This window comes from Bos indicus, chromosome 21 (assembly GCF_029378745.1).
Source record: "Bos indicus isolate NIAB-ARS_2022 breed Sahiwal x Tharparkar chromosome 21, NIAB-ARS_B.indTharparkar_mat_pri_1.0, whole genome shotgun sequence".
NCBI lineage: Eukaryota > Metazoa > Chordata > Mammalia > Artiodactyla > Bovidae > Bos > Bos indicus.
In genome coordinates, this window is record NC_091780.1 from 40,369,439 (window position 1) to 40,393,868 (window position 24,430).

Consider the following 24,430-nt stretch of genomic DNA (forward strand, 5'->3'; position numbering starts at 1 on the left):
GAAACACAGTCATCAACACCCTGGCTGTGTTCTTCCTCCCAGGACACTGTCTTGGATTGACACTGTTACCACATCATCCTTCAGATTTCTCATGTAAACTGGGAAACAGATAAACAAAGAGGCCATACCAGAAGGGGCTCATCAAGGGCACTGGTGGAGAGCTCGGCAGATGCTGTGCGGACAGTGCTGAGCCCAGTAAGGGAGACATTTGAGAGCCTTCTCCGCCTCACGCCACTGCAGTTGTTGGGGATTTTAAACGCACATCTCTTGTGGTAATTCAGCCCACATCCTAGAAGGAGACAGCAAAAATGACTTTTGTTCAATGATAAATTAAAAGCTACTCGAGTCTATGGTATAAATTATGAATTTTGAGAAATAGTACTGCTTCCATTTTTCTTCAGGCTGTTTGAAAATTTCAATTTTCTCTTAAGGTTTTTCTGAGCTTTATCATCTCAATATGTCAATAAGCGGGGTTTTGAAATCTGATGTTATTGGATGAGCTCAGCAACCAGTCTGGTTATCAGTTTTAAAAATGTTTTCTAACATAAAGGACTTGGTCTTTGAGGGGTCCAGGAACAAAACTCCAAAGAGATGACCTATTTTTAGCTGCTATAAGTTCTATTGTGAGAGAAAATTAATCATAATGTCTCATAACTTCTGAACTATATTGATTTGAGTCAAGACTCCACAAAACTTATTTGTCTACCTGGCCTTGGACAATTAACTTCACCTCAGTCTTTCTGTTGGTAAAATGGGGATAACTACCACCTTGTAAAATCATTAAGAAAATATGTAAAATATTTCACATGCTAGCTTCCACAGGTAAATAATTAGGAAAGCACTGTTTTTCTCTCAACATTTCTACTGTTCATAGTTCTCGCATTGTAGTCTTACCTCAAAATTCTCCCATGTGTCACACAGTAGACAAATTTTCATACACCTACCCTTTAGGTAGACTTTCTTCTACCTTTTTACAAACAAAAATTCAGAAATTATGGTGACCTTATTTATAGGATTCATCATGAAAGCTTAGGTTTTCTGGTCAACATTCAAACAGCTCTATCCCTCCCTACTCCACCTCTTAAATAGTAAGATCAGGGTATAATCTGATTTGTTTTTAAGAATACATCATGGTGTTCTAGAAATCGGATTGAGTAGTTCAAGGAGTTCTGTCCATAGAAGATGATACAACTATGACCTTGGTGTGGAAAGCTTGGTACATGTTCCAGTCGGTCACTTAAAAGCTGAGCGATCTTGGATGGTTTGATTAAACTTCTGAATCTTAGCTCATTTCAACATTTATTGAATGCTTATTATTCCAAGTTCTAGCTTAAGATATAAATTGTAATGTTTAGTCTGTTAGCAAAATAATCAACACCTTATAAGAGAGAAACATATCCATACAATACAGGGGAAAAGATAGGAGAATCTGGTTTCCCAGATCAGAGCTAATATGTTGAAGACAGGAAATGAACAGAACAGAATCCACGCACTCCCCAGATCCATGGAAGATATCTGAGGGAAAGAAGAAATTGCAGAAAAGGTCACAACACAGGCAGGTAACCCCAGCATGTATTCCATTGGGCCAGGAAGGGAAATCACTTTACCTTCACATTTAAGGCCTTGACGCACCAGCCCCCACAGCATTTCTCCACAGTGATCACAGAAAGCTGGAGCTCTGTATGAATGAACAAAGAGAGTGTGGGGGCGAATTTGAAAGTCTTCAAAGGTGGCGGAAGCTGTAAAAATAAAAAACATTGAAAAATAAGTTGAATGAACACCCTGATCTGTAGATAATTTGTATGCATGATAACTACTATGCAAGTATGTATATAACTCTCGGCAAAGTTAGGACAGATGCAACACTGCCTGACTTTTAGCCATTCCACTGCATTCTTCCCAACCACAGCTTTATAAGTGGTGGCACAGGAACCTCTTTCTTGTCTTCCTGCTTCTTAAGGTCTCAGACCACTTCAAAAATAGCCAAATGGATACTTGTATATGTATGGCTGAGTCTGTTTGCTTTTCACCTGAAACTATCACAAGGTTGTTAATCAGCTATACTCCAACATAAAATAAAAAGTTTTAAAAAATAGCCAAAACACTAGAAGAATCAATGAAAGGATAAGTCAACTTGATTTATAGATAGGGGATGTTACTTGAAAACACTTTGCTTCTTCTCTTACTTGAAATGAACCTGAGGTATTCAGAAGTATTAAAGGAAAAGAAACTCTTGATGAATTTTATTTAGACAGATCAGAAGAAAGTATACTTGAATATGACCTTGAAGAGAGGTACAGTAGAAGGGTGGGGTCTAACTGGAACACAAGAAATCTAAGCGGCCTCTTTTGGAGACATAAAGTTGTTTGAACTCTTATGCAATATAACCAAGCATTTAAACCCTGACCTAAAAATAACAAGCAGCCTCTTCACCAATATGCCAGAGGGATTTAATATACATACTGCTGAACTTCAGTTCACTTTGAAAAATATACTTTAGTAAATCACATTCATGCTATAGGGTATTTTTATTATTGTTTATTGTTATTTATTCTATATGATATTCATACAGAGTGTTGAAATTCATTTTTAATTATACTTTTCCATAGGACTTTTTAATTATGTTATAAAAATATGTTTCTTTTGGTGTTGCTTAAATCAAGAAATAGAAAGGTACAGAGAATACAAAGTGAAAGGCCACCCCTTTCTCCCAAATTCGAATGAGTGGGGCTGTATTTTCTAGACCTATTTGCACACATAGCCTGATCTCGAGGCTGTCGAGTATAGCCCAGGAAGAGCTGACCATAGACTGAGAAGAGCTAGGGGAGGCTTTGCCATTACCTGAGTGACACCTCACTTAATCGTCATGAGTCTCAGTTTCCCACACATTAGAAGAAAGGTCTGACTGATGGTGACTTCTCTTAACCCCGAAGTGTAAACTTCCATTAATCTTAGAAGAGGACCAGGTGCACTTAATTTCGTAAGGTTTTATGCAAAGAGAATTTTGCGGCAAACTTAGGTCTTACATAGATGATTCTATTCTGCCTTCCTTTCTCTGCCTCCTGTTTGTCTTCTTGCCTCGCTTTTTCAACACTTATTAAATGCCTTTTCCATGTTATCTGTCAATGGCACCAATCCAGTTTAAAAATGTAAAGATAAGTAAGACATATTTACAGAGCCTTCCAGATAAGCAGGAGACAGATAAAAACAAATTTTTACAACTCCATAGTAACATTTAAATACCTTAAAATAACTTTTTAAGGTTCAAAGAAGCTATAAAGTTTGGCCTAAGTTACTAAATAGGACTAAGACTACAATCCGGAAGTGTTTTGTCTCCAGTCCAGGCTCCTTTTCATCATTCTTGTGTTACATCTTGTCTTTCCTAACTCTACCCCGAGAGTTATATCCAACAGCCCCACTGTGCGAGAAACAAGTATCTGCAGTTTTCCTGCTGGTGACTTGGACAGCAGGTACGGGCCAACGAATCGCCTGTGGAGAAGACTCACGAAGTGCTTACCTTGCTAAGCGTGCAAAGTGTGGCAGAGTGAATGCTGAAGCTGTAGGCAGTTCACCCCTGCTAGACAGGTGTCCAAACTAGGAGCACAACTTTGAGAGTATCGTATCCCTCAGGGCAAATGAAGATAGAACATGCAGGAAAGTGAAACACTTCCATCAGAAAGAATATGACTGGCGGTTCACAGAACATGTAACTGAACCATGAAAGGAGATGAAAAATTTTAATGGGTGAATCTTGAATAAAAGTACTTTATTCCAAATTAATGTGCTTTATTACTGGAAATAAACTATCAACTTATTAAACGTACAATTTTTACTCAATGGAAAGATAATGAGAATGATAATACGGTTAAGGTTTATTGTACTCTTACTGTATACTGGACACGACACTAGGAGATTAAAGTGTGGGAAGAAGGAGCTAATCAAAGAACTGTAGCCAAGTAACCTGCTCTAGCATTACCTACAAGGAGTTCTGATTAATGTTAATATTTCTTACAAAAAGAATCTCAATTGAAATAAGATTGAGAAATTGCATTATTATGTTTCTCACTTCAAGTTTCACAATATTACAGTCAGTGCTTATTCTAAGTAAATCAGTAAAAGGTATGGTTTGAGTACCAATCAATTTGCTTTTATAATCTGGTCAAAATGTGTCTAATTTTGTAAATGCTAAATCCTCCTTAAAATTGGTCTCTCACCATCATGGACAAAAATTGTTTTTAAAACATCAAAGAAAATAGCTAAAGAAAATATTTTGTGCCAACCATTAACTCCTCACTTCTCCCCTGCCTCTCCCTCCACCCCCTACTCCCACTGAATGACACCCAAACAATTGTGGCAATACCATGATAGCAATTAGTTAAATAATTACGGTAGTTTTCAAAATAAGGAATCTTAGTACCTGACAATACTAATACCTAGCTGCATTCAGATTTTTTGAATTAATCAGAATGAATATAAATAATTAAAAAGATTTTCAAAGACACCCCCAACCCAATTTATGTCAGGTACATTTGTTTTTTTCACTTTTTGAAGGGGATTAACATTCATAAGCAGTTAGCACCCTTGACTTATGTTTAAATGCCATTTTCTAAAGTTCAATTTTAATTTTAGAATAATTAAACACATTTTTAAAATAAAACTACTAAGTATGGTGAGGTTTCACATGCATTTGAAATCAAAGCACAACATCAATTCATTATGAATTTACCTGTTTCTGCACCCTGGGGTAAATCAGCATTAGCTGAGTGTATGCATGCCATCTTGCCTAATCACAAAATTGCACTGCAGAGATAATCACTTAGCACAGGAAAACAAAGTGCATGCTGTAATTCCATTTCACTTAAGGTTTGGAAGCAAAATGGGCAGAGAAGAACAGGAATATTAACGTGTTTAGGGATCCAAGAGAGGACAATGTGCTATCTGTCTGGATGTCACAATCAATCAGGTGACCTAAATTAAAACCATATGACCAGGCTACACACTAAACACAATGGGCCCCTTATACTGGTATTTGTATCTCTGATTTGCTCTATTCACAGTCTATTGTTATACTCCATGGTGCAGGAGAGGAGAAAATGACATGCTTTCCTTAGTCATTGAGCATTTGAAACAGGTAATTGAGCCAAAAACTCTAAGATAATCAGTACTTCTTTTTAGGCTCATTATAAATTGTTGCACAAAAATGGAATAAACTGTTTGGTTAGCAGTACAGCTTCTGAAGCAAAATAAATAATCTCTGGAGGTCAAATTTATTTGCATAATAAAATAAAATAATGTCCCATCTTGCAAGATTTTCAGTTAATTTCTCTTACTGGTAATTTTGGCAACGGGGGAGAAGCATTAACTCTTTCTGGCACTGACAGGTTGGAACAGGTATAAGAAGAAAAGCTTAACACATTTCAAGTATCATCTCATTCAATTTTCACAAGGACTTTATGAAGTAGGTATTATCATCCCCAATTTACAGATGAGAAAATTGAGTCCCAGAAAAATTAAGGAGCTGTCCTAGGTGACACAGGATCTTGATTCAGACAATCTGACACCTGAACCATACGAACTCTGAATAAAATAATCATATTCTCTGACCATTAAAATTCTGTGGATTATAAATTACCTGCATATTTACTGAATCAATAGGAAAAGATTCAAAAAAAAAAAAAAGAAAGAAAGAAAGAAACACTGTAAGAAAATATAACACACCACTAAAGGTTTCCCTGGTGGCTCAGACGGTAAAGAATTTGCCTGCAATGGAAGGGACCTGGGTAAAGATCTGCTGGAGGAGGGCATGACAACCCACTCCAGTATTCTTGGGGATTCCTGGGGAATCCCCATAGACAGAGGAGACTGGCGGGAGCTACAGTCCATGGGGTCGCAAAACTTGGACACGACTGAGCGATAAGCACATTGTAAGATGCATCCTTACCTCAGACTTGCAAAAAAAAAAAAAAAAAAATACTGAGTAAAAAAGTCCATGAAATAACATATAGAATGAAATTAATTCAGCTTATGATCAACATTCAGAAAACTAAGATCATGGCATCCGGTCCCATCATTTCATGGCAAAGAGATGGGAAACAGTGGAAACAGTGGCTGACTTTATTTTTGGGGGCTCCAAAATCACTGCAGATTGTGATTGCAGCCATGAAATTAAAAGACGCTTGCTCCTTGGAAGGAAAGTTATGACCAACCTAGACAGCATATTAAAAAGCAGAGACATTACTTTGTCAACAAAGGTCCATCTAGCCAAGGCTATGGTTTTTCCTGTAGTCATGTACAGATGTGAGAGTTGGACTATAAAGAAAGCTGAGCACCGAAGAATTGATGATTTTGAACTGTGGTGTTGGAGAAGACTCTTGAGAGTCCCTTGGACTGCAAGGAGATCCAATCAGTCCATCCTAAAGGAGATCAGTCCTGGGTCTGGACGGACTGATGGAAGGACTGATGTTGAAGCTGAAACTCCAATACTTTGGCCACCTGATGTGAAGAGCTGACTCATTTGAAAATATCCTGATGCTGGGAAAGATTGAGGGCAGGAGGAGAAAGGGAATACAGAGGATGAGATGGCTGGATGGCATTGCCAACTCAATGGACATGAGTCTGTGTAACCTCCGGGAGTTGGTGATGACCAGGGAGGCCTGGTGTGCTGCAGTTCATGGGGTTCACAAAGAGTCGGATACAACTGAGCAACTGAACTGAACTGATGATCAAAAATTCTTTTAATATGCTTTCTGCATATTCTTCATTTTTTGAAATCCTCCTCCCTCTAAACAAACTGGAGTTAGTAACAACAACTGGATTTAAAATTTTTACAAAATCAAAGGTGATGCATAATTAACAGCCAACTGGAGTTTTGTTTCTACGTGATAGCCAGTGTTATTCAATTGGTAAGTCTGACCCAAAGCAAAATGTTATAAAGCTTTAAAAGCTGTTAAGATTTGTTGTAAATAAATTTGTTTTTTTCTTAACTTCTAGAATATTGAAAATAGCTTCTAAATACCACACCCCCAAGTTAAATATACATACTCATCAGTTTTAATGCATCCAAAGGATAAGAAACCATATCCACTTTAACATCCTGTCATTCATCCATCAGATCAGATCAGATCAGTCGCTCAGTCGTGTCCGACTCTTTGTGACCCCATGAATCACAGCACGCCAGGCCTCCCTGTCCATCACCAACTCCCGGAGTTCACTCAGACTCACGTCCATCGAGTCAGTGATGCCATCCAGCCATCTCATCCTCTGTCATCCCCTTCTCCTCCTGCCCCCAATCCCTCCCAGCATCACAGTCTTTTCCAATGAGTCAACTCTTCGCATGAGGTGTCCAAAGTACTGGAGTTTCAGCTTTAGCATCATTCCTTCCAAAGAAATCCCAGGGCTGATCTCCTTCAGAATGGACTGGTTGGATCTCCTTGCAGTCCAAGGGACTCTCAAGAGTCTTCTCCAACACCACAGTTCAAAAGCATCAATTCTTCGGCGCTCAGCCTTCTTCACAGTCCAACTCTCCCATCCATACATAACCACAGGAAAAACCATAGCCTTGACTAGATGAACCTTTGTTGGCAAAGTAATGTCTCTGCTTTTCAATATGCTATCTATACACACATAATAGATATACATAAGTAATCCTCTGCCAGTCATGGACAAAATCCTCTGCCATCTGAGAGTGTTCATTCGTGTGAGAACTATTGACAAATAAGTTTATTGCATTGTAAACATCTCAAATCTTCAGAAAAAAAATTTTTAATATTGAGCCCAAATACAACTTTGTATCTTCTATTTGGTGGTGACAGTTTAAAAGCAACCACTTAAAATTAAGACATTTTTGTGTCTTAATTCATGCAGGTCAAGCAGGCCAAATACGTTTAAACATATAATTGATTAACATTATGATTTACTAATGTATCTAGAAACTACTATATAATAATGTGTGTATATATATACACATATATTGTCACACAGTATATACTGGAAATAGAAAAATAACAAGGAATGGTATCTGATGTTGAGGGTTCAAAGTCAAAATGAGGATGAGAGACCCATAAATAATCATAATACAAGATGCAGAGGTGAAAACACAAAGGAGAAGGTAGCTGAGACCACCTCGGTCTATCAGGTAAAGCTCCATAATGAGGGAATCACTGAAGAGAAATCTCAAGAGTGAGGAATATTTTGAAAAGCAGAAAAGAGGATAAAGGAAAAGAGGAAACACTTCATATAGCTTGATTTTATTTAAAATTATCTACATATTTCTCCATAAATATAATTTTGTGGGTTCTTGACACTTCATCATCCTTGGTGTAGTGTCAACACAGTTAGCAAGGGTGACTGCAACATTGTCCATAGTATAGGTCACTGAGAGCTTGCAACAGATCATTTGCATGCTATTGTGGCCCGGATATCTGACGACACTGGTAAAATTCCGCCTGGGCATGTGCACTTCCCCTCCCCTCCCCTACTCCACTTACCTAATACCACACACTAACACCCTGAGATTGGTAATTTCTCTGTGCTTCTCCACTGGTCCCAGTCTCTCCAAGATACTGCTGTACCAGATATTCTTTTCCTCCATCCACTGTTCAAGTTAATCTCATGGTTCATGTTTTTGTTATACCTGGAGACATCTAGAGTTGGGAAAGTCCTTTACCTCTCCAGAAACAAGAGCATTCAACAAATTCTTGTTGAGACACTGCAATAGTATCTTTTAGATGACTGGAGGGAAAAGAAAAATGAACATTTCAAATTTTTACTCACATATGACCCGAAAAATTATTAGTGAGGAACAATGATGGGAACTTGGGAGGCTGGGACTATATCATTCCAAAGATTATAGCAGCCAAGGGAAGAATCATAAAATTTATTTAGCTATGCTGATCAGGCAGTTCAGAGAGTTCTGGGAAAATATTTTATAAGTCTGTGGCCAGAGACTCTTAAAAAACATATATGCCTCCAAGAGGAATAAAAGGGTCTCACAAGCTAGAGTGACAGCACAATAACAAGTTACCCTAATTAGGGAGAAGAGGGGGGTGGTACCTAGAGAAACTGATGTAACTTCCCAGGGAACTCTGATGGGCTCAAACTAAGCAAGAGAGGGCATTAACTACAGAAGGAGCAGCAGCCTCAGGGTGACAGCAAACAGTGGCCAGGCCAGTGAGAACCACTCTAAGAACGCCAACAGCAGGAGAGAGTGGAATCTTTTAAAAAGCTGGAACAGAAGAAAAGGTCTTTTAGTTGTATGTTGTATGTGGAAAGAATGAAGCAGAGACAGGCCTGAACTATGGAAAAATAGTTTAATGCTAATAAAGTAGGAAAAGCCAAATTATTCAACTATAGTTTTCTAGAAGTGGACTATCTATATTCAAACTAAACAAAGGGAAGAAGAAACATCAAATATACTCAAGAAGGAAACAAGTCTAGGGTAGAGAACAAAGATTATCTAAAGGCTTTAGATGAACTGTTTTCAATTGACCCTGGCAAGTTATATAAATTTATAATCTTATGAAAACATCTACCATAATATTCTTAGAGAATCTTGTTGGGCTTGTGGAATTATGCTAAGAAAAACAGAAGATGCCCTGATAAGAATGGAGAAGTTTTAAAGGAGAGTTAATGAAGAAATTTAGCCCTAGTTCATATCAAAAAACTTTATAAAACTATGACCTTTAAAATAAGTGGTGGTTGTATAAGAAAAACAAGATAAATATGATAGAGCTGATCACCCAGAAATCTATTCTGTGTGAGTAAGTGAGCGAAGTTGCTCAGTCGTACTCTTTGCAACCCCATGGACTGTAGCCTACCAGGCTCCTCTGTCCATAGGATTTTCCAGGCAAGAGAACTGGAGTGGGGTGCCATTTCCTTCTCCATTCCGTGTATGAACTCAAAATATGATAGAAGAGATATTATAAATCAATACAGCAGGGAAACACAATTTAACAAATGATTTAATAATTACTTGGGGGAAAACAATTTAGATACTTATTTCCTATGTTATACAAATAGATAAATATACATATATAATATATATATATAAAATACCTGATGAGTAAAAAGTTAAAATAACAAACCATGGAAAAACTAGAAGGAAATAAAAGTGTTTATCAATCTCTTGAAGGAAAAAAGACTTTGGAAAGTAGGAGACATTTATAAATCTTCAAAGTAATGGAAGAAATCAAATGGAAAGGTTTATTATTAGCAGGATAATGTAGCTGGCACTACTGACTGACTTGGCCTAAGAGTTATGTAATAGTCTCTTTTATTTAGCATAGGTTTATTTATAATAATTATATAGGCTAGGTCACAGAATTACGTTTAATAGTTCTAAGTATCTAGACTATAATCGTCAACATTCAAGGAAAGATCTCTACACTTCTTAGATGTCAGGCAGGGAGGTGACAAGGCCTATGTTCTAGCATGAAAATTAGGAAAAATCCCAATATTCATTCATTCCTGCTCAGAAAGAAACAGATCCTTCTTCTTAGTCTTCCTTCATTTTTCTTTTCAACTAGAAACAAGCAGCAGGACAGTAGGAGTTTTAAGGGCTAAAATTCTGCTCACGAAACAAGATGTATTCGTGAACTTGGAGAGTTACAGATAACGTTTGAGCAATCCATCCTTTGTTTCCCTCCCAGGCAACTGAGCCCTGTGGCTGATGGGGAGCATCTGCCACAGAACTAGCAATGTCTCCTGCCAGGAAAATGCTACCAGAATAAAAGACATACAAAAGGGTGCTCTGTGCAACTTAAGCAAGACAGTTATAAGAACAAGTTACTATGTTCATCCCCCTCCACATTAAGAAGACACCAAAGACACTCACATTAACACTCCCTCCAGCACACCTTTTGATCCAGTCATTACTGATGCATGCCTCCCTGCCTTTCACACAAACCTTCCCTTCTGCTTCCCATCCCATAACTCAGCTTGAATCACCTGCTCTGGAACACCTTCAGCGATAAGCCCACCCCGTGGTAAAGAATTTGCCTGCCAAGGCCAAAGACGTGGGAGATGTGGGTTCAATCCCTGGGTTGGGAAGATCCCCTGGAAAAGGAAATGGCAACCCACTCTAGCATTCTTGCCTGGAGAATCCCATGGACAGAGGAGCCTGGAGGGCTATAGTCCACAGGGGTCTCAAAGAATCAAACGTGGGTGAGCGACTGAGCACGCACGCACACACCTGGCATAAACTGCCCTCTTCTTTGGTAAGTTCCTGAGTACACTTGTATCATAAAATGTATCAGGCTCTAGGGAAATCTCCTATCCCTTTATCCATTCACACCTTAAGATGAGCAGATTGATGAAGGATAGATCATTTACCTTATGAGTCTATATGCATATATGAAATGATCAAAGCCCATGTTTGAATAAATGGAGCAATGCCTTTAAAACTCATAGTGCTAGCCTACAGTTCTAAGGTTCTACATTTTATTAAGTTCTAATAACCTGTAAATAGAGTATCCCAAGTCCAGAAACAAAGTCCATCAGAATCATAGCATGGATCACAATTTACACATTTTTAAAAGTGTCTAACAACGTCCTTGACTCTTCGATGGATATCTTTGTTAGTGCCTTATTATTCTACAGGCAGTGTGGGGCAGGCAGTGGTGAGAACCATGCACTGAGTGTCAGAGCATACTGGTGCTCTGGTCCTTGTCATGGCAAAGGGGCGACCTTGAGCAAGTTACTTCCTCTCTCTGAATCTGTGTCCCTCTCCCTTCAAATTGGCTTACTGAAGCTCACCTAGTTAGGCTCTGAGGACACAAGGTGGTCAGCACAGTTTTTGGCAGATTGATGGTAGATATCACAGTAATTTCTTAGTATAGTGATTTACAGTATGGACTTTGTAATAAAAAAAGATCTGAGTTTGAATTACAATTATTACTTATGCTTTTTACAATTATTGTCATCATCATCAACACCAATAGAGGGAAATAATGCCTTTCAACTTATCATCCACAGCACTTAAAACATTAAAACCTTTAAAAAATATTATTTGTTTCCTCTACTACCTTGCAAAGAATATGTTTCCACTCCAGAGGAAATTGCTTTTCTCTCCACTGTTCTGGCTAATGCAAATTAAATGGTGCTAAGTCCATAGGACTGTGTCTAGTTCCTTCTCTAAAATGAATCAATTAACAGTTGGGAATTGCAGTGGGGAAAGAAGGGTCACCACATCCTGATGTGACTGAATGACAAATGCCACAGCTGGAAAGGGATTAGAGAGCATCTCAGGTCAAGAAAGAACATAAATGGTGGCCCCATGTGTCCAGCATAGAGGGAAAAGAAAATTAAGTAAAAATGTCATGGAGTCACATTCTAGCTAATGAGTGCAGGCTCTGCAGGCATCCAGAATAGGGGAAAGAAAGGTCAAATCTGTTTCTCAGAAAGCTCCATCACATACAGGAGACTTCATACCTTTAAAAGGATAATGACCTCATTTACATGAGGAACACCAGCGTACAAACTGCCCATTAAGACTACTTACAAAAGGCTGGTAGACAAAAGCTAGGTATGGTAATATACTGAAATGTTCTAATAGGCAGCAGGGTTTCTGGCAACAAAGAGCATCACTGTTGTCAAATATCTCTGCACGTAGAGACACCAGGCCGAGATCCTATATGCTCTGCTTCAAGTTTCTTTAAGTCTTACTGAACTTTTCTTATAAACAGATGCTTGCTTTTGATTCATAAACAAAACAAAACTTAAAAGCTGTGAAATTTCCTGGGTATTCCCACTCCCAAAGAAGCAACAGCTGAATCCTGGCTGAAGTCAAATCAATGCCCATTGACCAAGCACTTGCTGTGAGCAGGAATAGATCTGCCTGCTGCTTAGGGGCGCCCAGAGAAGGATTTTCATTGCTTAGGGACTCCTCATATTCTTTTAGAATAATCAGGCTGATTAACTCAGTTGGTCCATTCTGGTTTATCAGAATAAAAGAGTTTTATTAATTAAAAATCTGCATTTATGCCTTTTAGTCATGTCTATTGAGTACATTTTTTTACATAAAGTAAAATCTAAACTTTATTGAGAACAGTTCTGACTCTTTGCGACCCCATAGACCGTAGCCACCAGGCTCCTCAATCCATGGGGATTCTCCAGGCAAGAATACTGGAGTGGGTTGCCATGCCCTCCCCTTCAGGGGATCTTCCCAACCTAGGGAAGATCCTGCATTGCAGGCCACCAGGGAAACCCTACAATTGTCTAGACAACACCCTAATGGAAACATGAAACAATTTTTTTTCAACTATTCCCAAATTCCCTTGGGCTCCTTTGGAGATAATCTCTTCCGCAAGTCCATTCATTCCTTGGCAACCACTGATTTATTTTCTGTGCCTTTTCTAAGGCCTTTCCTGGTAGCTCAGCTGGTAAAGAATCTGCCTGCAATGCAGAAGACCTGGGTTTGATCCTGTGTTGGGAAGATATCCTGGAGAAGGGGTAGGCTTCCTACTCCAGTATTTGTGGGCTTCCCTGGTGCCCAGATAGTGAAGAATTCACCTGCAATTTGGGAGACCTGGGTTCAACCCCTGAATTGGGAAGATCACCTCTCCCTTTGGAGAAGGGAAAGGCTACCTACTCCAGTATTCTGGCCTAGAGAATTCCATGGACAAAGCAGCCTGGCAGGCTACAGTCCATGGGGTCGCACAGAGTTGGACACAACTGAGTGACTTTCAAAAATGTCATATAAATGTAGCCTTTTGACTGTAGCTTCTATCAGCATAATGCATTTGAAATTCATCTCTGTTGTGTGCTAAGTCAAATTCCATTTGGCTGATATGCTACAGTTTGTTCATCCATATACCAGTTGAATCCTTTCAATAGGGCATCAGTTTATCCATTCACCTGGGCATTACGGCCAAGGGTCAAGCTGGGTTTGAGGGCAGTAGGGATCGAGGGTTCAGAATCCAGGATGTCCAGGCTCCAGTGGGGAGGCAGAGGTGGAAAGGAATGTTTATTTGTGATCTGTACAGGTTATTCACAGCATGGGAAATTTATTGCTGAAAACAATTTTCTTTTTACAACTCTGGAAAGTGTATGACTTTCAGAGTGAGGTAAGGTGGTTTCATTGCTGTTTACACCCATCTCTTCTAAGCTGCACGATCTCTCTGTATCTCATTTCCCTCATCTTCGAAATAGGTATAACTATTAAAGAATAGCTGCATAATTATTTCATTGAGAAAACATTCTGAAATAATAGCATTGCACTTGTCACTATACTGTGGTAGTCCCTGAAGTACTGTAAAACACAGAACACATTTTCTCAATGATGCATATGCAGATTTATGATAATCTTACGTTTTTGCATTATTTGCAAAAAATAACTCAAAATAGACTACAGACCTAAATATGAAGCCTGAAAGCCTCAGAGAAAATGTTTATAAGCTTGGTTTAAGCAAAGATTGCTTAAATACAATGCCAAAAATATAACTCATTTAAAAAAAATGATAGGCTATTGCTTTATTTTTTTCAAAGGATTAGTCTCCAAAATTTAAAAACAGCTCATGTGATTTTCTGGAAGAGTTTGAGTAGGATAGGTGTTAGCTCGTCTCTAAATTTTTGGTAGAATTCAGCTGTGAAGCCGTCTGGTCTGGTCCTGGGCTTTTGTTCTTAGAAGGTTTCTGATTACAGTTTCAATTTCTGTGCTTGTGATGGGTCTGTTAAGATTTTCTATTTCTTACTGGTTCAGTTTTGGAAAGTTGTACTTTTCTAAGAATTTGTCCATTTCTTCCAAGTTGTCCATTTTATTGGCATATAGTTGCTGATAGTAGTCTCTTATGATCCTTTGTATTTCTGTGTTGTCTGTTGTGATCTCTCCATTTACATTTCTAATTTTGTTGATTTGATTTTTCTCCCTTTGTTTCTTGATGAGTCTGGCTAATGGTTTGTCAATTTTATTTATCCTTTCAAAGAACCAGCTTTTGGCTTTATTGATTTTTGCTATGGTCTCTTTTGTTTCTTTTGCATTTATTTCTGCCCTAATTTTTAAGATTTCTTTCCTTCTACTAACCCTGGGATTCTTCATTTCTTCCTTTTCTAGTTGCTTTGGCGTAGAGTCAGGTTATTTATTTGACTTTTGTCTTGTTTCTTGAGGTAAGCCTGTATTGCTATGAACTTTCCCCTCAGCACTGCTTTTACAGTGTCCCATAGGTTTTGGGTTGTTGTCATTTTCATTCGTTTCTATGCATATTTTAATTTCTTTTTTGATTTCTTCTGTGATTTGTTGGTTATTCAGCAGCGTGTTGTTCAGCTTCCATATGTTGGAATTTTTACTAGTTTTTCTCCTGTAATTGAGATCAAATCCTACTGCATGGTGGTCAGAAAAGATGCTTGGAATGATTTCAGGTTTTTTGAATTTATCAAGGCTAGATTTATGGCCCAGGATGTGATCTGTCACATAGAAGAAGATTCTTCTTATGGCCCAGGAGAAGGTTCCGTGTACACTTGAGAAAAAGGTGAAATTCATTGTTTGGGGGTGAAATGTCCTATAGATATCAATTAGGTCTTACTGGTCTACTGTATCATTTAAAGTTTGTATTTCATTGTTAATTTTCTGTTTAGTTGATCTATGCATAGGTGTGAGTGGGGTATTAAAGTCTCCCACTATTATTGTGTTATTGTTAATTTCCCCTTTCATACTTGTTAGCATTTGTCTTATATATTGTGGTGCTCCTATATTGGGTGCATATATATTTATAATTGTTACATCTTCTTGGATTGATCCTTTGATCATTATATAGTGTCCTTCTTTGTCTCTTTTCACAGCCTTTGTTTTAAAGTCTATTTTATCTGATATGAGTATTGCTACTCCTGCTTTCAGAGGAAGGTAAACTTCCAAACTCATTCTATGAGGCCACCATCACCCTAATACCAAAACCTGACAAAGATGTCACAAAAAAAGAAAACTACAGGCCAATATCACGGATGAACATAGATGCAAAAATCCTTAACAAAATTCTAGTAAACAGAATCCAACAACATATTAAAAAGATCATATATCAAGACAAAGTAGGCTTTATCCCAGGGATGCAAGGATTCTTCAATATCTGCAAATCAATCAACATAATACACCAAATTAACAAATTGAAAGATAAAAAGCATATGATTATCTCAATAGATGTAGAGAAAGCCTTTGACAAAATTCAACATCTATTTATGATAAAAACCCTCCAGAAAGCAGGAATAGAAGGAACATACCTCAACTTAATAAAAGCTATATATGACAACCCCTCAGCAAACATTATCCTCAATGGTGAAAAATTGAAAGCATTTCACTAAAGTCAGGAACAAGACAAGGGTGCCCACTTTCACCACTATTATTCAACACAGTTTTGGAAGTTTTTGGCATAGCAATCAGAGCAGAAAAAGAAATAAAAGGAATCCAGATTGGAAAAGAAGAAGTAAAACTCTTACTGTTTGCAGATGACATGATCCTCTACATAGAAAACCCTAAAGACACCACCAGAAAATTACTAGAGCTAATCAATGAATATAGTAAAGTTGCAGGATATAAAATATCAACACACAGAAATCCCTTGCATTCCTATAAACTAAAAATGAGAAAACAGAAAGAGAAATTAAGGAAACAATTCCAGTCACCACTGCAAAGAAAAGAATAAAATACTTAGGAATATATCTACCTAAAGAAACAAAAGACCTATATATAGAAAACTATAAAACACTGGTGAAAGAAATAAAAGAGGATACAAATAGATGGAGAAATATATCGTGTTCATGGATCAGAAGAATCAATATAGTGAAAATGTGTATACTATCTAAAGCAATCTATAGATTCAGTGCAATCCCTATCAAGCTACCAACGGTATTTTTCCCAGAAGTAGAACAAATAATTTCACAATTTGTATGGAAATACAAAAAACCTCAAATAGCCAAAGCAATCTTGAGAAAGAAGAATGGAACTGGAGGAATCAACCTCCCTGACTTCAGTCTCTACTACAAAGCCACAGTCATCAAGACAGTATGGTACTGGCACAAAGACAGAAATATAGATCAGTGGAACAAAATAGAAAGCCCAGAGATAAATCCATGCACCTATGGACACCTTATCTTTGACAAAGGAGGCAAGAATATACAATGGAGAAAAGACAATCTCTTTAACAAGTGGTGCTGGGAAAACTGGTCAACCACTTGTAAAAGAATGAAACTAGATCACTTTCTAACACCATACACAAAAAGAAACTCAAATGGACTAAAGATCTAAATGTAAGACCAGAAACTATAAAACTCCTAGAGGAAAACATAGGCAAAACACTCTCTGACATAAACCACAGCAGGATCCTCTATGACCCACCTCCCAGAATATTGGAAATAAAAGCAAAAATAAACAAATGGGACCTAATTAAATTTAAAAGCTTCTGCACAACAAAGGAAACTATAAGCAAGGTGAAAAGACAGCCTTCAGAATGGGAGAAAATAATAGCAAATGAAGCAACCAACAAACAACTAATCTCAAAAATATACAAGCAACTCCTGCAGGTCAATTCCAGAAAAATAAATGAACAAATCAAAAAGTGGGCCAAAGAACTAAACAGACATTTCTTCAAGGAAGACATACAGATGGCTAACAAACACATGAAAAGATGCTCAACATCACTCATTACCAGAGAAATGCAAATCAAAACCACAATGAGGTACTATTTCCTGCCAGTCAGAATGGCTGCTATCCAAAAGTCTACAAGCAATAAATGCTGGAGAGGGTGTGGAGAAAAGGGAACCCTCTTACAGTGTTGGTGGGAATGCAAACTAGTACAGCCTCTATGGAGCAGTGTGGAGATTCCTTAAAAAACTGGAAAGAGAACTGCCATATGACCCAGCAATCCCACTGCTGGGCATACACACTAAGGAAACCAGAATTGAAAGAGACACGTGTACCCCAATGTTCATCGCAGCACTGTTAATAATAGCCAGGACATAGAAGCAACCTAGATGTCCATCAGCAGACGAATGGATAAGAAAGCTGTGGTACATATACACAATGGAATATCACTCAGCCATTAAAAAGAATACATTTGAATCGGTTGTAATGAGGTGGATGAAACTGGAGCCTATTATACAGAGTGAAGTAAGCCAGAAAGAAAAGCACCAATACATTATACTAACGTATACATATATGGAATTTAGAAAGATGGTAACGATAACCCTGTATGCAAGACAGCAAAAGAGACACAGATGTATAGAATAGTCTTTTGGACTCTGTGGGAGAGGGTGAAGGTGGGATGATATGGGAGAATGGCATTGAAACATGTAAATTATCACATGTGAAATGTTTCACCAGTCCAGATTCAATGCTTGATACAGGATGTTCAGGGCTGGTGCACTGGGATGACCCAGAGGGATGGTATGGGGAGGGAGGTGGGAGGGGGTTTCAGGATGGGGACACATGTACACCCATGGCGGATTCATGTCAATGTATGGCAAAACCAATACAATATTGTAAAGTAAAAAAATAAATAAATAAACTGAAAAAAATAAAAATAAAAACAGCTCATTTAGCTCAATATCATAAAAACAAAGAACCCAATCAAAAAATGGGCAGAAGACCTAAATAGACACTCCTCTAAAGAAGAAATACAGATGGCTGTGTGGCACATGAAAGATGCTTAACATCACTAATTATTAGAGAAATGCAAATGGAAACTAAAATTAGATATTACCTCACACAAGTCAGAATGGCCATCATCAAAAAATCTACAAACAATAAATATTGGAGAAGGGGTGGAGAAAAGAGAAGCCTCCTACACTGTTTGTGGGACTGTAAACTGGTACAATCACTATGAAGAACAGTAAGGAGGTTCCTCAAAAAACTAAAAATAGAGCTACCACATGATCCAGTAATTCCACTTTTTGGCACGTGTCTGGAGAAAAACGTGGTTTGAACGGATACATGCACACCACTGTTGACTGCAGCCTTGTTTATAAAAGCCTAGACATGGAAGCAACCTAAATGTCTATCAACAGAGGAATGGATAAAGAAGACGTGATACACACACACACAATGAAATACTGTTGTTGCTGTTTAGTTTCTAACTTGTGTCCAACTCTTTTATGACCCCTGGACTGTAGCCTAGCAGGATTCTCTGTCCATGGGATTTCCCAGGCAAGAATACTGGAGTGGGTTGCCATTTCTTTCTCCAGAGGATCCTCCCTACACAAGGATCAAACCTGTGTCTTAGAAAGTAGATTCTTTTATCACTGAGCCACCTGGGAAGCCCACACGTAGCCATTAAAAAAAGAATGAAATAACACCATTTGCAGCAACATGGAGAGACCTAGAGATTATCATACTCAGTGAAGTGAGTCAGACAGAGAGAGATAGTTATACGATATTGCTAAGATGTGGAATCTTTAAAAAATGATACAAATGAACTTATTTCCAAAACAGAAACAGCTTCACAGACTTAGAGTAGGAATATATGATTATTGGAGAGAAGAGGGGAAAGGGTAGGTTGGGAGTTTGGGACTGACATGCATACACTGCTATATTTAAAACAGAAAATTAACAGGGACCTACTATACAGCACAGGGAATTCTCTCAATATTCTGTAATAACTTAAATTGGAAAAAAAAATTTGAAAAAGAACAGAAACACGTATTTGTACAACTGAATCACTCTGCTGTATACCTAAACATGGCTAATTATCACTGCTAATCAAGTATGATACACACAAAAATTTTAAAGTAAAAACAAAGCAGAAAATAAAATAAAAATTGATAGACTTTAGCAAGGTTAAAAACTTCTTGTCCTTGAAAACCCTGATTAAAAAATGAAGAGAAAAGCTATAATCTGGGAAAAAATATTTGCAAAATACATTTCTGATAAAGGACTTGTTAAAAACTGTCAGCAATGTTAAGAAAAGAACATATTCAAAAATCAGTAAAAGGTCTAAAAAGACAAGTTGACCAGAGAAGTTACATGGATGAAAACACAGGAAACCTAGTTCACTGCAGTACACTGGGGTCCGGTGGTCTTTAGTAAACTAGTCTGGGATCATTATTACCATTTATGATACTCTTCAATCACAAAAGCATTCATGTTCTACACATTACCTTACAAATTAATACATTTGGGGATATAACTCACAAATACACAGGGCTGTATATATCTATCTTAGAATATTGCATTTCTTCTTTGTAACAGAAATCACAGTCTATGATCCTACTTAAGAGAATATTTTGGAAGATTAGGGGCTTCCCAAATAGCTCAATTGGTAAAGAATCCGCCTGCAATACCGGAGACACGGGTTCATTCCTTGTGTCAGGAAGATCCCCTGGAGAAGGACATGGCAACCCACTCCAATACTCTTACCTGGAGAATCCCATTGACAGAGGAGCTTGGCAGGTAACAGTCCACGGGGTGGCAAAGAATTGGACATGACTGAGAGACTAACACTTGGAAGATAAAGTCATCATTGCCAAACAATTTTTTAGAAAACATCATAAAGAACTGGAGACTATATGATTTTTTAATCTAAAATTTTAACTATGTTTGGATAGCCCTTAATTAATTTTGTATGACAACATTCATTTTTGATTATCAAAATGCTCTGCATGTGTACAGTAAATGAATTATTTCAACTTTGTTCATTTACTCACTTAATGTACATTTTATTCTCAGGTAGTTCTATTACAATTATACCTGATTTTAGTCTTTTATTTAATACCACCCCCTCTCCCTTTTAAAGTCACAAATCACAATGTCATTATTATTGTAGGCAACAAGGGGATAATTCACTGTCAAATTCTCTACCAGAGTTCTGAATCTAGTGGTTTCTGGACAATACAAGATAAATAGTGTACGATAAAAGTTTTAAAGGAGATAGATATAAATTTTAATCTAAATTTGAAGTTTCCTGTTATGGTTTGCTCAGGTTAAGAGATGCTCACACAGTAGTAATATTTTCCTAGTGATATTCTAGAATTGGAAGGGAAGGGAACAAAGTAATCTTCAAATTATCTATGAATCCTTGACATTATGGTAATAGGTCCTTTCCTCATCTAGAGGAACATTCTCCTGTGACTGGCTATTATTTCATGTAATGGCAGAGTTTATTTTGTGCTGAGCAGATAGATAACAGAGAAGCAGAAAGGACTGGGTTGTCTGATTTTATGTAATGGGTTAGGAATGCCAGTTCTGGAGCATGAATGCCTGGGTTTTGAAACCCAGCTTCATCACTTAGTGTCAGCCTGGCCATATTCCTTAACTCTGTAGGTCTTAGCTACCACATCTGTAAAATGAGAGTGATAAATACAAAAGGAATTCCCTTAGGAATGCTTTAGTATTAAATACGTATATAAGCATTTATACCAGTACCTGGCATACAATAACCATAACAATAAGAAGTTTGCTAATAATTCGGAAAATTTTTTGTTTCTCTGAGCTCACCGTATTGTTAACAAACTACGATATTTGCAAAGTGAGTTTGTCCTGTCTGGCTCTGTCCATATTATTTCATAATTCATTTTTAAGTTATGTGAAAATTGCAGAAGTGGAACAGTGTAAAAGTTTTTCATTCAGCTTTCATAAATAATTTTTAAAATGATGTTTCTACATTGTAAGTCATCAGAGATAACACTCTGGTCAACATTTTCAAATCATCAATGAAAAGAACTATACTTAGGTACTGATTCTTAATTTCCTGTTTTTGTTTTGTTTGCCTTTTTTTTGTTTGTTTGTTTTGTGTTTATTCTTAATACAGCATATTGCCTGGCATTTCAGCTACTCAGTACATATATGTTGAATGAATGCAGTATCTCTTTCTTAAAGGAACATTAATTCATTCAACAGCCATTTATTGTTCTGACATAAACAAAAATTTATTTAGCACTTATTGTATTTTCAGGTTAGATGTCAATCAGACATTAATATGATGATCATTATTAATGTTGTTTTGTACGACTTTCCATTTATTCGATTTTTAAAGTCCTTAATGTTTTCATAATGGTGGATCTGTACTTGTCCTAGGTTGGGATTAGGTTCACTGTTTATTTCAAAGAAACCTGAAATAACAGTGGCATAAACAACATGGGAATATGTTACATGCTCACACAAAGAGGAAGGAAGCTCCATGCTGCTGTGGCTATCCGGGAACCTGTGCTCCTTTCAGCTCACCACCTGGGTATCTCCTCAGTCTGTTCTTTCTGTAGCTCTAACATGGCCACTACTTCTAGACAGAGGGTTACAGAAACAGGAGAGCATACTTCCCTTCACTCACATTTGCTGGAAGCCATTAACTGCAGGATTCCTACAGAAAATGTGCCCCAAAATTTAAAAAATAGGGGTTCATATGAAGGAGAGGATGGATTCTCAAGAGACAATTCGTCTCTTTCACAGTGGATTTAAAAAAAAATTATTTTAAGAGGATGAGAAGGGGACAACAGAGGACGAGATGGTTGGATGGCATCACCGACTCAGTGGACATGAGTTTGAGTAAGCTCCGGGAGTTGGTGATGGACAAGGAAGCCTGGCATGCTGTAGTCCATGGGGTTGCAGTCAGACATGACTGGGCGGCTGAACTGAACTGAACCATGATAATCCTCATCTTAAATCAGAAGATATTATTTGAAATGATAATAAGTAAGTAATAAAATAAACATTAAAAAGGGCAATTTGTACATCAACTTTCAGCTTTAGGTAAGTTAAAAGCTTCAGCCATTATTAAAAGCTGCCTGTTAATCAGAAGACCACTTGTCATGAGAGAATGCAATCATTTTCCTGGACACTTTTTAGTAATTTTGCTAGATTAAAATGATAAAGAAAAAAATTGCAAAATTCCAAAACCAAGTCATGTGCCATGTTTATCAAAGAAGCTGATGAAAATGAACCTATAAATGGAAATTTAAAATGGAATAAAACTGATTTGATGATAAGCAGAGAATAGATTAAACATGTACCATATGGCAATTTTAGTCCATCTTCCTAAAGTGTGCTATAAACATAACATTAGCACAAGTGATTCTGTGCAAAACGTTCCAAAAGGTGATTTTGCCTGCAGGATTATTACATTTGGTAGAGCTTTGAAGTCATTTTTCAAAGGTCACTGTTCTCAACACTCAAAGATTGTATCTGGCCTTCAACATTTCTGGCTCACTCCACATTTACTGTAACATTCTCCAAATTACTTCGACATACATGATTAAACCAAACAAAAAACAGTAATCTCCAGCATATATAAAACAAAGTAGATAAGATTTACAGTTAATCTCCTAGTATTTTATATCCTAACTGAAGCAAAATGATAAACTAAAAAAAACAAACTAGGTCAAGTAGACCATCACACAGCATGTGACCAAACGTGGGTTTGGAGATTTGAAGATAAACAAGAGTTCCAGGCAAGGAGAGGGAAGAGTGTGCAGAAAGATTTGCTATAAAAGATGAAGGAAAATATACATCTTAGAAAGAAGAAGCAACAGAATTTCTCAGATAGAAACACATAGGAATACAGTTCAGAAGAGGAAATAAACATGGAAAACGAGGGTCACTGAAGGAATGAATGCAACTAGGAGCTTCGCAGGTGGCTCAGTGGTAAAGAATCTGCCTGTTGGTGCAATCCCTAGGTCAGGAAGATCCCCTGGAGAAGGAAATGGCAACCCACTCCAGTATTCTCACTTGGAAAATTCCATGGGCAGAGGAACCTGGCTGGCTACAGTCCATGGGGTCGCAGAGTCAAACACAACTTAGCGACTAATCAGCAGCAATAGCAACAGTGTGAGTAGGAGGGAAGGTTTCTATTGTCAAGCAGTGGGAAAGACAGGGAATAGTTTATTTGAGAGTAGCTGATGGCCAACTTTGATATATCAAGCTTAGGCTCAAGAACACAATTATACATAGTTTTGAACTGTCAAAAAATGACTTTAATTCAGTTAAAGTATCACATATACAAGAGAACATATGTAACATATGTGTGGTTTAAAGAATAATAATAAACAGTCATTGTACTTTCCATTGAACTGAAGAGAAAGAAAAATCATCATTACTTCTGAAGTTGCCTTATGATTCCCTTCCCAGCTAGGTAATTAAACGAGAAGTGTCCATGTTTTGGTTAAAGTAGTCAAGTATGTTCAGGAGCATTTCCAGGGAGATACAAAAAAATAAACTTCAGAGGGCAACATGAATCCTACCTTTTTTATACTGGTCATATGGTTCTTGCAGCAAGAATATTTAGAGTTCACGGGGTCACAAAGAGTCTGACACAACTTAGCGACTGAACAACAACAACAACGATGACAACACGAATCCTGTGGGCCTCAGACTAAGAAAGAAGCAGTGGGAATACAGAAGAGAGGAAAAACCTTCAGTACACTGTGATGAAACAATCAGAAGGCAAGTATGACTCAAGCTGTTGTTTATTTTGCTTGTTTATTTTTGAAGCTGTTTTAATTTGACTTGTTCTGGCATGAATGAAAC

General features: G+C 37.5%; 1 protein-coding gene across 3 annotated transcripts in view; it reads right to left on the reverse strand.

Moving 5' to 3' along the window:
* Positions 1–24,430, reverse strand: part of PRKD1 (protein kinase D1) — a 346,204-nt gene that overhangs the window by 87,366 nt on the left and 234,408 nt on the right. For 2 of the 3 annotated variants that reach the window (XM_019983643.2, XM_019983644.2), the window contains exons 3-4: positions 1,608–1,739; positions 129–289 (exon numbers count right to left, since the gene is read on the reverse strand). In XM_019983643.2, coding sequence (XP_019839202.2) covers positions 129–289; positions 1,608–1,739 — 293 coding nt within the window. Of the gene's footprint in view, positions 1–128; positions 290–1,607; positions 1,740–3,517; positions 4,279–24,430 lie in introns of those variants that run through there. The other variant, XM_019983645.2, reaches the window with a different exon arrangement.